Source organism: Brugia malayi, assembly GCF_000002995.4.
Source record: "Brugia malayi strain FR3 genome assembly, contig: Bm_v4_Chr1_scaffold_001, whole genome shotgun sequence".
Taxonomy (NCBI): Eukaryota; Metazoa; Nematoda; class Chromadorea; order Rhabditida; family Onchocercidae; genus Brugia; species Brugia malayi.
Genome location: NW_025062475.1, coordinates 10558777 through 10573398, shown reverse-complemented (window position 1 = coordinate 10573398; position 14622 = coordinate 10558777). Strand labels below are relative to the sequence as shown.

General features: G+C 26.9%; 2 protein-coding genes across 3 annotated transcripts; one reads left to right on the top strand and one right to left on the bottom strand.

Moving 5' to 3' along the window:
* Positions 1 to 28: 28 nt before the first annotated feature.
* Positions 29 to 1875, bottom strand: Bma-mob-4 (DNA repair and recombination protein radA, putative; the record flags this gene model as incomplete). 2 transcript variants are annotated; one of them, XM_001897417.2, is made up of 5 exons in its annotated part: positions 29 to 139; positions 469 to 660; positions 847 to 933; positions 1176 to 1346; positions 1777 to 1875. In XM_001897417.2, the coding sequence occupies 5 exons, from the start codon at positions 1873 to 1875 to the stop codon at positions 29 to 31; spliced, it is 660 nt and encodes a 219-aa protein (XP_001897452.2). The 2 variants fall into 2 exon arrangements, with proteins under 2 accessions (XP_001897452.2, XP_042933356.1); XM_043077422.1 differs by lacking the exons at positions 29 to 139; positions 469 to 660; positions 847 to 933 and having other exon boundaries at positions 1158 to 1346.
* An 8030-nt stretch (positions 1876 to 9905) lies between these two features.
* Bma-nas-4 (Nematode astacin protease 4, putative) lies at positions 9906 to 14244 on the top strand (the record flags this gene model as incomplete). The annotated part of the gene is made up of 7 exons (XM_001897418.2): positions 9906 to 9992; positions 10253 to 10476; positions 10719 to 11015; positions 11869 to 12055; positions 12303 to 12467; positions 13431 to 13782; positions 13940 to 14244. The coding sequence occupies 7 exons, from the start codon at positions 9906 to 9908 to the stop codon at positions 14242 to 14244; spliced, it is 1617 nt and encodes a 538-aa protein (XP_001897453.2).
* Between the last annotated feature and the right edge of the window lie 378 nt (positions 14245 to 14622).

Here is a 14622-nt window from a genome sequence, read left to right as displayed (position 1 = left end):
TTCAAAGAAAGTACATTTCATTTCATATTTATGAGTGATTCGGTTTCTGTTCTAATATTGGCACAATCAAATGCTCATTTGCCATCAAGTTATACTTCTTTACGAATATTGTAAATCGACGACAAAGATGCGTTTCTGTCTGAAAGTTAGCAAATGTTATCAAATAATACCAATTTTGTCACGTAAAAAATAAGATGAAAAAACTCCAGAAAGCTTGAACAAATTATCCGGTAGTTTATTACAAAACTTTTGTTCGATTTTTCTGACTGAAGAAAAAGATAAGAACAGGCTATCTATCGACCTATTTTAGTCCATAATTATCATCATATTTTTCTGATTTTTGATAAAAACTATCGATCATTTTTTTTAGTCCATGATCCTGTCGCGTATAATCGATTTCCGAATACTACAATAAAATATGGTAGTAACAGCGAATATGGTAACAGTTGAATGAAAAGATATCATCACCTCGAATTTTTCGAACAATTCAGGATGATGAAAGTACGCGTGTGAGAAAATCCGATAAATTCGGCGGCAAACCGAACCAATTTTGGCGATCGATGACTCTTTAATTGAAACGCGACTGGGAAAATATTTGTTACTATTCAATAATGCCGCTGCACCGTCCAAAGTATGTCGCGTATAATCGATTGCCGAACACTACAATAAAATATGGTAGTAACAGCGAACGAATATTCTGGTATCGAGTGCTGCGAAAAGCAAACCCACAATATGAATAAAGTAAATTATAAGAATAATATGCAGAACTCACAAGAAATTCTGACTAAAAAACCACCATAATAATTTTATGTAAATGAAATTTATGGAATCTACAAAAGCCGATACCTCTTTCGGATTCTTATGAGCCGCACAAAGGAATATCCATTGTTCTGTGGCAGTCATTTGCACACAAACGTCTGGCTTACATTCATCCTTGAAATTTTAGTTACTTTAACGAAAAATTGCAACCATTGAAAATCTAATTCATGTTTAGATTTTAGGAAACTTTTGGTTTTGAATTTCAAATTGTCCAAGTTATCCCAGACATTCCTTAATTTCAGCAAGTTTTCAAACGCCAAACACAGTTATAACATATTCGACAAAACATGAATCACTATATTAATTTCTATTTCCGCTATAACAACTTAATGAACATATCACAAACGCTTTTTTACCTGCAACAGTAATGTTAAACCATTGAGTTGCATGCAAAACTGTCTCACATGTTCATATTTCCACACTCCTTCTTCTTGACCTGGCGGGGATTTCAGAATAGTATCTACATCTGATGGATCCTTATGAATACACTGCTGTATGTATTGCTGCACATTCAGTGTATTATCCATCTTAATGAAACAAATTTTTGACTTAAACATGATTTTTTTTTTCAACGAAATAAATTTGACTTAAATATGATTTCAAATACACAAGTCGAGATGCGAATTAGTGATTTTCGCATCTATATAATATGATTATATGTGCTGAGCTATCTCTCAAATTGTCATTTACCAATCCTTACAGAAAAACTTCTTATAAAACCAAAACATGAAATTTTCGCTGAGTAAAACTTCATTCTTATTCCTTGACTCTCCTATTTCACAGAAATAATATTTTAATTCCAAAAAATATGCATTGTTATAAACAGCTGAATTTATATTTTAATTGAACTAAAGAGATCTCATATCAGTATAAACATATATATATATAATATATATATATGCACCCAAATCTTATGCCAATAATTATGTTGAAATTCCAACAAACTGCATCACAAACCTCTTCGAATGGAATAGCTGGCCAATTACACCATTCTTCTCTGGTTGTTCCTGGATCATTCCTGCGATAAATGACACTTTTCTCCAGAGAAGTGCACATTGAATAAGCTTTTCCCTGAAAATAATCAATTATAAATTCATTCACATATAAATGAAAGGATGAAAATCTTTTCCAGATTGTGCATTAACTATCATACCTAAGATGTACCAATGCTAATTTTCGAAAATCATTTAAATAGTTGCATTACTTTTGTTTAGCATTTGATATTGGACACAAAGACGCTACCAAAAACTAATAAACAAAATCTTAGGTCGGAATGAAAAACATAAGGTGATAAGTCTTTGACATTTATGATAGATTGCTTTTAATAAGGAATAATTTCATTTTTTCAAATATACTACGCTGTACTTTTCTACTGTTGATTCCTGTTATATACTGGTTTTCAAGAAGCAAAAGATTGCCTAAAATCGATGGACTATAGCATCTTATTGGAATTTGGAGAATCAATCAGACTTTCAAAGATCTACGAAATTGGTGAAACCACTAAGAATTAAAAACCTCAGTAAGCATTAAATTTTATGGGAGAATGCAAAAAAATCATATTCACTAAAAATCATATTTAAAGATTAGTTTATGACAAGAATACAAAAAGAATTGTAATTGAAAAAAGCACACAAAAAACCATAAAAAAAAATTTTTATTTCCAATAGAGCAACATTTCATAACGGACCGCATATATACTAGTTGCATCTCCCCCGTAAAAATTCTTTGATTGGAAATGAAACTTAACGATAAAGTCGGAGTCGTTTGGGTTGAATGCATTGGATTGTTTCGCTGATTGTTCTGTGATTAGTGCTTCAGATGATTCTTCCTCCAAATGTTCCGGAAAAGCTTTCAAGTGTTCCGGAGAAAAAGAATTCTTGAATAGTGTTGTAGTGGAATCTTTAAATGACGATATTGTGGACATCTCTTTTAATATTTCTTCCATTGGTTCGTTAATTGTCACTAAATTCTTCAGTAGTTGTTGATTCATTGTATCTTCCGTTGATGCTTCCTCCAAAACTGCCAATATTCGATTCATTGTATCTTTGGTAGATGCATCAGTTAAATCCTCCTCTTCTGCCTTATTTAGTGATGATATTTTTGTCGTATCGTTCAGTAATTCCTCCACTTTATCCTTATATGTTGCATCTATCAAATCATCCAGAATTTCATCAATTTTATTCTTAATTGGTATTTCCAAAAAATCCTGAAACGATTGTTCTACCATATCTTTGGATGATACTTGTACTAAATCATTGAGAAATTCTTCCATTGGATTCGTTGATGAAGCTTCCACTAAACCCAGCAATTCATTAACAACATCTTCCGTTGTTTCCATATCGGTAAAAAGCAAACGTTTACCATTCACTTCTACCCAGAAAATAAATATGTCTTATGTTGCACCCTTATATGATCTTTTTGGAATATGCAGATTTCATTTTACATAAATATCAGTCAGTGCTCAAATATGAAACTTTTGAGTTTCTAGAAATACAAAAGGAAGCCAAACTGATAAATGATTATACAACAATAATGGGAGTAATTGCTAATTATCATATCATTGCTACTATTGTCATCATCGTAATTATTATTACGATTATCATTGAGTTGTTATTACATTTTATTGGTACTATTATTTCGAAAATATCATTATTTTCAGATTAAAATTTTTTGTTTTGTTTTTTCGAAAAGGACATGATCAGTTTTGTTCATTCTTCATTTTTCATTTGATAGGTCTATTGTCTAACGAATAGAGGCGATGTCTATGATTCATCTAATTAAAATGTAATTATTATTACTATTATCCTGAGTTGTCTAATTGAAACATTTACATATTGCCTCGTTGAAGCATTTATACATTTCTTAATATCACTTTTCAAAGAAATTGTTGATAAACTACTCTATTTTTCTTAAAAAAAATTTTGCTAAGCTCATTAGATGATCAAAAATGAAATTACTCTGCCATTCATGTCTTTAGTTGAAATTATGGTCTTAGTTGATATTTGAAGTAAATTATAATATCATGCTACCGTTTTTTATCATTTCCATAATGTTAATAATGATGCTAATCTTTAATACCAATATTAATGCTGTTGTTGTCATTATCATGATTGTTGTATCTTTAATTCTTATCATAGTTCTTTATCATTCTTCATATATTTCACTATCATTGTCATATTATGATCATCCTTATTATTTCTATATTATTAATAATGGTAACTATTGTAGCCATTTCGTGACTGTCTTGATTCATCACATTTTACTATAATGTTTATATCATATTATAGTTTATTATTATCGCTGTGTTAACAGTATTGCTGTGTTTCCTTTTTTTTTTTACTCAATAGAAAAGTAAGAGAAAAAGTTGAGTTTATTATATTCCAGTATTTTGGTGAAAGTTGTAAACTGGTCGATGGATGATCGGTTGGTTAGCAATTAGCAGATTGTGATGAGTTATCTATCTGATGAAAAATGCATCAACCAGCCATCAGTATTCAATGTAGCAAAGCGCCACTCAGTTGTCATTCAACGATCACAATCTCACAACTTTCTCTTTTCAACCGTTTATTTAGTCATTTTCGGTCGCATTCGAAAATTTCTAGCAAACAAACAATGAGTAAATATCGAGTCGAAAATACACATTACCTTCATTTATTTATATCCATTCATACTACTACTTTTTCTCAAAAAAAAGTTGCCACTTTTCTTTTTCCCAGACGTACCACTATATTATTTCTTTTTTTTTTTATTTTCATTTTTTTGTACTAATAAAAGTAATATAACAAGTTTGTTCGAATTCTGAATTTTTTATAAAAATTGAAATGAACGAATGTGTTCCATTTTTCGTTTTTTCCTTAATTAATGCTTTTCTTAATCTTACATTTATCATCACATTACTGCTATTTTATTATTTATTATTATTATTATAATTATTATTACTATTAATTTATTATTATTATTTTATTATTATTATTTATTATTATTATTGTTTATTGATTACTCATTATTATTGATCTATTTTAAAATATTTACGGAAATTATTCATATTTTAAGCATCAAATAACTAAAATATTTTGTATGGATTTGCTGTACGTGGGAGTATAATAAGGAATGATTAACAACTAAGCAATTTCTTTTCCCTTCTCCCTTTGTCTCTCTTTACATTAATAGCTGACAGCCATTATTTATCTTAGTTTGATGTAATATACATAAATACATTCCACTATTGTGCAAACCGATAAGAATAGCGAGTGGGAGAGGTCATCAAGTAAAGCAATGGGTAAATATGAAAATACAAAAATAAAAGAAAAAAAGAAGGAAATAGATATAGTTTCTCATTGTAAGTTACAAAAAAAAGAAACAAATGATTCAACAAAAGTATGAATGGATGGATGAGTCATCGTTATCATTCTTCATTATTCATTGTGATCAATCCCGATTGCAATGGATGATTTCAGTAAATTTCCCATTTCATTTTATTTCCGCTCATTAATCTCTTCTTCTTAACATTAGGAATAGTTCAGTTCATATGCAAATATCCTTTGTGGCAATGCAGTTGTACTAGCAAATATAGCAATTTTGTTTCTGTACTTCATGCTTAACAACATGCAATAAGTATGAAGTATGCATATGTAGAACCAGTTGAATCATTTCTTAGCCATAATTTGTTGAATGTTGTTTAAAACAAGTAAAAAGAAAAATAAAGGTTTCTTTTTTTACGAATCCTTATGTTTATTTGCAATCTTTTGTCCTTTTATTTACTGATTAGTTCATTTGTTTATTTATTCCATTACTATTAGCTGTTGAGACAATTGAGTTCTTTATGTTGCAATTAAATTTTTATAATTTTTTAAGAAGAAATTCTTGCAATTTTTAATTTAGTTTTTTCTATTATAAATGCTTGTTTACAATTGCAATAGGTGCTTGAAATAGTTTAGTCGATTAAAGGCGGTTTAATTCGTTAATTAATGTACACTTCGGTAGATTATGACCTTTTTTAATCGCTGTTTAATTATTAAATTTTGGATTTTGTATTTAGGATTTGTTTGTGATTTGATAAGAATTGCTGCAACAATTATTTTTTAATAGTTTTTCAAAAATGTTATAGGAATATTCTTGGGTAGGTATTATTAATGAAACGATATATTCGTGTTATGAAGAACGGGATTTTGTGGTATCAAAATTTTATTTTAATAATTCGTTACAGAATTATTTCCCATGGAAAATTTAACTCAAACTGTTGTTAGTCCAATGAAAGATTGATAAAAACGTTAAGCTAAATCAAATTTAAATAGGATGAAAATGTTGTTAAATAAATTAATAATGGATTGAAAATAATTGTTCAAGAAATTAATGATCTATGAACATAAATCCCCATTGCAAATAAGCAAACGATCACTCACTCAGTCCTTAATTTGAAATTGCAAAACTTCAGTCCAATTAATCGATCAAGTAATAAGTAAACATTTGACATATTTCAGTGCATATTATTGTTAGCAGTATAAATTATCATTTTTCATTAATGTATCATTAATAATTAATGTACTTAAATGCCATAAAATAGTGATGATAGAAAGCGATGGTAAAAAAAATATTGGCGAACAATAATTACAAATTAAAGTTTTTCCTTTCAAATATTGTATTGCAAGTTTGGAGAAAGCAAAAGTAGCAGATAATTCGTTTTCATTAATCAGTCAAAGAAGAAAATCACATTATTTAAAACAAAATCATAATTATTATGTTTAAAGCTACCATGACTTTCTTATGCTTATTCGATATATATAATTTTTTTCTTTAACCAAAAATTTCTTTTTTTTTATCAGAAGTAAGTAATGAGTAAATTGAAAAAAAAAGTTGACAAAATTTGCTTGTCAAAATAATCAGTAAAACTTTGTACGTACATATATTTGCAATTAATTAGTGTTGCGATCTTTTGGCATTGCTATCTTTTTGACACTTTCATTTAATTTAATAGAAAATAAACAAATTGAAAAAGATTTTTTTTTTTTTTTTTTAACAAAAACTTCATTTTTTGCTAACCTTTTTTGATAATGAATGCAACGACAAGCAAAATATTGCTGGGAAATCAGGAAATAGAGAAAAGCGGAAAACATAAGAGAACAACAAGAAGGATTAAAATGCTTCAATAAGAGTTTGTCACTTTTCTTTTTTTTTAAAAAAAAAAGAGGAAAAGAAAATACTATCATTTTCATTATTCATTTTGATTTATTGTCATCTGCCATTCAAATCCAACTCACTTTTTTGCTTCCTATTCAAAGATGAAAAAAAATTCAATTAATCAGTAATTTATACTGTTCAGAATAAATTATCGAAAATGCATACATTACAGTAATGAAAATTTGCTTATAATAATATCGTCATAAAAGGGAAAATTACTTTTTTAGCAGTAATATTGCAAAAATCACTTTATTTTAAATTGCTAAAAAAAATTGTTGAAATTAAAATTTGATGTTTGATATCTAAAAAAATGCTTAAAAAAGATTATTTTTCTTTTGTTAATAAAAACAATTTAATGTTTGAAAGGCGAATTTTTTGTTAATAAAACAATAACTCTCATTAGTCATTCAACTGAAATATGAAATTCTTTTTAGTTCAAACATTTTCGAAAATTTCTTCCTTGTCCTTTTCATCAAAATGATTTTAATGGAAACAGCAAAAAAAAATAATGTATATATATATAACATTTACACTTCTAGCATGGAACATTAAAAGTCAGACACTAATTCGATAGATTGTAAAAATCTCTTTCTCCCTCTCTCTCTCCCTCTCCCTCTCCTTTTCTCTCTTTATTAAAATACATTTTATGTATTTATGTACTTCTTTACATTTTTTTTTTTTGCATGCTTTATAAATAAATATTATAATTATTTACTGTATTAAGTCATCAAAATAACAATATGCAAACGTATTGAAGAGAACAAAATTTGAAGATTATCTCGAAAAAGAATTTAGATATGCATTATACGTGAAGTAATTACTTACGCACGTCTAGTATACTTGACTCACGTACGTCTAGTATACTTGACAACGGATCCAACAACAACCAAAATAACGCACAGTTTTATATTTTATAATTATTTGTTTTTTTTTTTTTTTTTCATTAGTAATTTTTTAAAATATTTCTTCAAAAAATGAATTATTCTAAAAATTAAATAAATAAGTATGTATATATATATAATTTCAAAAGAAAAATATTGAAAATTCGGAGGAAGTTCGAGGAAAGAAATTTTTTCGAAGCACTTTGGGAATCATGCATAATTAATAATTCATACAAATTTTTTTTTAATTCATTAAATAACACAATATTTCATATTTTATAATTTTCCCTTTCCTTATATATACATATATATTTTAAAAAATATCAAATGATATAGGAAGAAAGTTTTCATACTTCGTCATTTCCTCCTTTTTAAATGCATTTTTCAAAAGGAACAAATGATTTCGTATTCTGTCATTTCCTCCAATCTCGAAATATATACATTTTCTCAATTCGAATCATTCTGAATAGAAGCAAAAAAAAAAAAAAAAACTGATAGAATAATTTTGATAAGCTGGATGTAAATTAGAATTTACTAGAATTTTTCAAATTATTACCTTTTTTTTTCTCATTTCATTGCCCTTATATTTTATTTTCAATTTTTCAAATGCACATTGTAGCAGAAAATTGAAACCTTTGACCTTGATAAATGCAATTATTTGCTACAAGTGAATTAATTGCATAATAAAAGTGAAAGCAACTAATGATTATGTTAAATGTTTCATTCGAGGTCATTCACTTGACTGTTATTATCATCGTATCGTCATCATCATCATTAACATCATATCATTACTCTTTCCTTTCAAAATTATCAATGATTTAATTATCATTTATTCAAACAGAAAGATGGAAATAATTGTTATCATCAATTTTACATAGAAAAATATCTCTTATGCAATTATATTAAGCGTGCAGTATAAAATTAAAATTTCAACATTTGAATTTTTTCAATTAAAAATTTTCCTGCTTTTTTCTGGTTTTATTTCATTTTTCTTTTTTAAATTTGCACTGAAAAATTTTGCAATTGCATCTGAAAACATCTGAAAATTTCTGTAAAACAAAATGCATTATATATATATATAAATAACTTTTTTTTAATTTTTCTTTTTTTTAAATACTATAAACTGATGATAGCTCTGAGAACATATTTGTATGATTGAAAACAAATTGTGAAAGTTTTAAATTTTGAACTTATATAATCGCGGCGAGATGGAACGGAAAGTATTAAAAGTACAATTTCATGCTCATTACTTAATAAATCCAACCATTTTATCATTGTTAATTGAGGAAGTTAAATTTTAAATATTTAAAGGAACAAAAGATTTGGCCAAAAAATTTTTACGGACTGAAAAAAAGTTTATGAAATTATACTAATATTTTATGTCATTCCATTTTTTTTCATTTCTGCTTTATAAACTATTATACATAAAAGGCTATCGCTGTGCTATGAGTTTGTTCACATTTTTATTTTTTTATTTTTTTGCTATTCTGATTTTATTGAATTTTCTTATCCTTTTCTTCCTATTCCCTAAAATGATTGGCATATGACATATTCGTCGTTCTTTTCACTTTTTTCACGTTTCTGCTTTGCCATTTTTAATTTCTAAATTCTTAAAAAAATGACTGAAAAAAGGTTTGAAAATTAATCTTAAATAAATAAATGTCGATGGTAAAATATAATTGAATAAATACCAACTGTATTAGATAAAACTTAGGAATTGATCATAACTATATCCGAAAAGAGATTAGCTAGTTAAAAACTTATGTAAGATTCTCGAATTCAATTAATGAATTTATGCAATTTCAATTCCCAAATATTAGCGGAAACGAAAACACAGTAATTTTGCCACGGTATTAAACATATTTCTCCCTGAATGTTCAATTTTTTCTCTCCGCCCATTACTTGAAATAAATGAAATTAATACGATGTGCTGTATGAACACATATAATGAATACAGTATTCACTAATTAATGAATTATTATTGTATATTATTTTTATTTCTTATAACTTATTGATTTCAGTTCAGTAATGGCATTACTATCAAAATGTGTATATCTCTTAATAATCCAATTTGTATCATTGCTAAATTTAGCAACAGCCATAAAACTTGAAGATGTAAGATACTTTGAATTTTGTTAGCTTGTATAACACACATAACTTTTAATTATACATAAGTCTTGGATTTTAATATAAAAAGCCAAAAAAACCAGTCAAATTTTGCTAAATTTAAAGTTAATTTATCGTTGCTAAATTTAGATTTCAATAAAATTTAAAATAAAATTTTACAGTACCCAAAATTTCTATAGCACAACTACAATAAATTTCAAAAATGTTCATTATCTTTAACAAAGTTTTTGCCTTTACTTTATTTGCAGATTATCATTGAAAATGGAATTGATGAAGAAACTACGCTAACAGATGATGATTTTGCAAAAGCGCCAGAAGAAGAGTATAACCTTACATTGTTAGGTATTCAAATAAAACCTGATCCAACAATGGGTAACATGACTGAAGGCGATATAGTTTTACCAAGTTTTAAAGGATTTATTGATTATCGAAATAGTCGTTTAGAACGAAGTGCTGTGAGACAATTTTACAGGTATCATTTAAATTTTAGAAAAAATGCAAATAGTTTTTTCTAATATTTTTTCTATTTTATTAAATCGCAATAAGCAATAATTACAGAGTGATAATATAAAATGAATTTTCCGTCATAAATCATTCAACAATAAATAACTGAAATTCAGAAATTATCAATTATGAAAATTTATTTCATTCAAATCTTGCTATATATATATATATACTTTTTAAGAGAAATTAACTAATAAATTATTATTTTAGACGTTGGCCAAACGGTGAAATTCCATACGCAATTAGTTCACGTTACGGACCGTATTCACGTTCAGTAATTGCAAAAGCAATGCGAAAATTTCATGACATAAGCTGTGTTAGATTTGTTCCACGTGTTCATAATCAACACAGTGATTATCTTTACATTATGCCACATGACGGTTGCTATTCATTAGTCGGACGTGCTGGTGGACGTCAACTGCTTTCATTAGAGGCGGATTGCATTCAGTCCGGTACTATAATTCATGAATTAATGCATGCTGTTGGCTTTTTTCATGAACAATCCAGGTATAATAATAATAAATTAGTAATAATAGTAATAATGATAATAATGGATTAACAATAGTAATAATAATAGTAAATAATAATAGTAATAATAACAAATTAGTAACAATAATAATAGTAATTAATTAATAATAGTAATAATAATAATAATAAATAATAATAGTAATAATAATAAATTAATAATAACAATAATAATTTTCTTATTTTTATTTGAACAATATATAAATTAAAACCTGAAAAGTTAGCTTTTATAAAAACTAGTAGACGACTTTTGTTTAATTACCGTCCTTTATTAAATATTTAATTTACAAACTATCAATTAGCTAAATGTCTAAATTTAAGAAAGAAAAATCCCTGCAATGGTTCGACAATTAAATTAATGATTTGATATTATTAACTTAAACTTTTTTCTGAGTTAATAATTCTTTTTTAATTTAAGAAGCAAAAATATAAAGTGATATTTTGGGGTGTAAAAATGAAGTAAGACAAAAAATATGCAATATTTTCTTTTTGAAGAGAAATTATTGGGGAAAAAGATTGTTGTATATAAGATTATATTTAAAAAAGTTTGCAGCAATTAAATGAATCTGAAAAATTAATTAATGAATTATTTGGAATATATGAATTACTGCTCCAAAAAATAAAGAATCGACTTCTTCACAATTAAAAATTCAAATAAACTTAAATCTAAATTGACTTCTTTCTTAAAACAATTTGAATATCATTCTTGAAATATCACGAGATTAAAAACAAGCATTTAAATTTTAAAAAAAGCATAAAGAGCAATTATGATTTTATGAAAGACTGCAAATCATAAAAATGCAGAATAGTTGTGTAAACAATTTGTGATGTTAAGGCCTGATCGTGATGAGTATATTGAAATTATGTGGCAAAATGTGATGCGAGGTGCGGAAGATCAATTTGATAAGCAAAGTCTGCGACATCTCGACATACTCAGTGAACCTTATGATTACTCATCAATCATGCATTATGGGCCATATGCATTTAGCGGTAATGGACGTCGAACAATTATTGCTCTTAAGGTTTTCATTTTTTGATTAATTTTAAAAAAAAAAAAAAAAAATGAAAAAACTAAAAATAGTACAAAATAAATACATAAAATTTTTTTGAACTTTTAATTGAGGCATTAAAATCACATAATAGAAGTTTGTAGAAAAAAATCGAAAATTGTTGTTAGTTAAATTTTTAAATTTAAATAGTATTAACAATTATTGCACATTAAATTTTGCTGAATTATTTCATGAATTTATTTTTTCTTTTTTTTTTTAGCCCGGTGCAGGTGAAATGGGACAACGTGAATCGTTATCGAAAATTGATATACGAAAAATCAATAAATTATATTCTTGTTCACGAAAATCAAAACCCAAAATTATTATTGATGAAAATTCGATTGAAGATATCGCTGAGGTTACGAGGCCAGTAGTGCCGCTAAAAGTTAGATTTTTCCGAAAAGGATCAATTAAGCAAAAATTTATTAAGTGGAGTAACAGTTTGATTGGAAGCGTAAATTTTATCAATAGGCAATGGATTAAAATTAAATATTTGAGTAAATGATGAAAAAACAAGACGGATGATTAAGCATAAGAAAGGGAACATTTGTAAACAATGCAACAACTAACAAACATCACTCACATAATTTTGTCAACAATAATTCTTCGTTTCATACGTATATTTAGTTTATTTTATGCATAAATATAACATTTGTCTAAAAAAAAATAATTCAATTCAACGTAATCTAAATAAATGTTTAATGTGTGTTGTGTTGTGCTATGTTATTTTGTGTTGTTGCTATTGTTGTTGTTTTCTGTTGTCGTTGTTGTTAGTGGTTGTGACATTGTTTATTCGTGATATCGTCATATTTTAAACTACCTCAGTCATTGATTACTCATTCTTTTTTTACAAATAGTGACAAGTTGAACTACTTATTATGCTTATTTTCTTCAAGTATTCCTTTTTATTATTAGCTATTAATAAAATTTTAAATGAAACAAAAATTTTTGAAGAACCACTCAAACATTTGAATTTTTTGTTTTGCCCTAAAAGATTTTAATGAGTAATAACATAAACTGATATGAGATATGAGCAGATGAACAAATTAATAGAATAGATGGGACAAATATAGATAGCTTTCATCCCTATTATCATATCATTTTCATCCCTATTATCATATCATAGCAATAAATTTTCATCCCTATTATCATATCATAGCAATAAATTTTCATCCCTATTATCATATCATAGCAATAAATTTTCATCCCTATTATCATATCACTTTTCTTCTAACAATGTGATAGTCCAATTTATCCTATTTTCCTCAATCTTTGCATCTTTTTAATACTGATCAATTAATTAATCCTGGATAGTCTTTGAAATTTTTATCATTGTGTTTACTTTCAGCCCACTGCTGAGTGTAGTGATAAAAGCTGGCGTTGCATCATTTGGTCGTTATCAATTTTCGATTATTGCTCAAATAGCAAGAAAATTGCCAATGATTTATGCCCAAAATCATGTGGTACCTGTTCTGACCAACTGATAAACAAACCAAAAGCACCAACAGCAACACCAGCACCACCACCACCGCCACCAAAAACAACAAAGTCTGAAATAGAGACAATAATATTAGACTTGTCATCAGAAGTACCTGCTGATACTGCACAAATACGGTATACAACCGTTACTACTTCTAATAATGCTATTGTCACTACTGGTAAACCTATTGGCCTATCAACAGGCAATTTAGAACTCACAAGTAAGTTAATTATGAAATCTTTAATTAACAAAAGTTCTAATTTATGTGCATTTAATCAAGCAAATTACTTTAGAAATATAAACAATTCATTCTTGAACATATTGAATTTATTTCCAACATTTCTATTAAGTTTCATAAAAATAAAAACAAATTTCAGCAACTACTTGTCGTGACCTTGATTATTCATGTCCAATCTTAGTACGAATTACGGATTGTGATGATTTCTTTCCACATTATTCGATGAAAACTATTTGTCCTTTCTCTTGTGGTTTTTGCTCGAATAACAACAATGACAACAACGACAACAATAACAACAGAAATAACAACAACAATAGAACACCGAAAAAACCAACAAAAAAATGTGAAGACAGGGGAAGTTATATAACATGTAAGCTGGCGCTTTTTTTCAATGAATGTGATGAAAAAGTGAATTTATGTGCAAAAACTTGCGGTGCTTGTTGATAATTGACAATTTTTAGAAATTTATCAGTGGAATGGATGAAAAGTGGCAGAAGAAAAAAGGGTGGGAATAGAATTTTTATTTTGAAATTATTTACAATAAAAAAACTGTAAAATTCTTAAGATGAAAAACATTTTCACTATTGATTAAAAGAAAAATTACATTTTCAATAAATAAGATTTCAGGAATTAATAAATATAGCGGTTACCTCGTAATATTTTTGTCTAAATATATAATATTGTTTATTAATTTGTAATTTGTTTGTTCAACTGCGTTTGTTCAACTGCAAAGACAAACCGAGAAAATATGTTTGGAAGTCTCTCCCTCAGATAATTGTTATCCAAATGAAATTAATCAAACTTACCGCTTCTATCATTTCA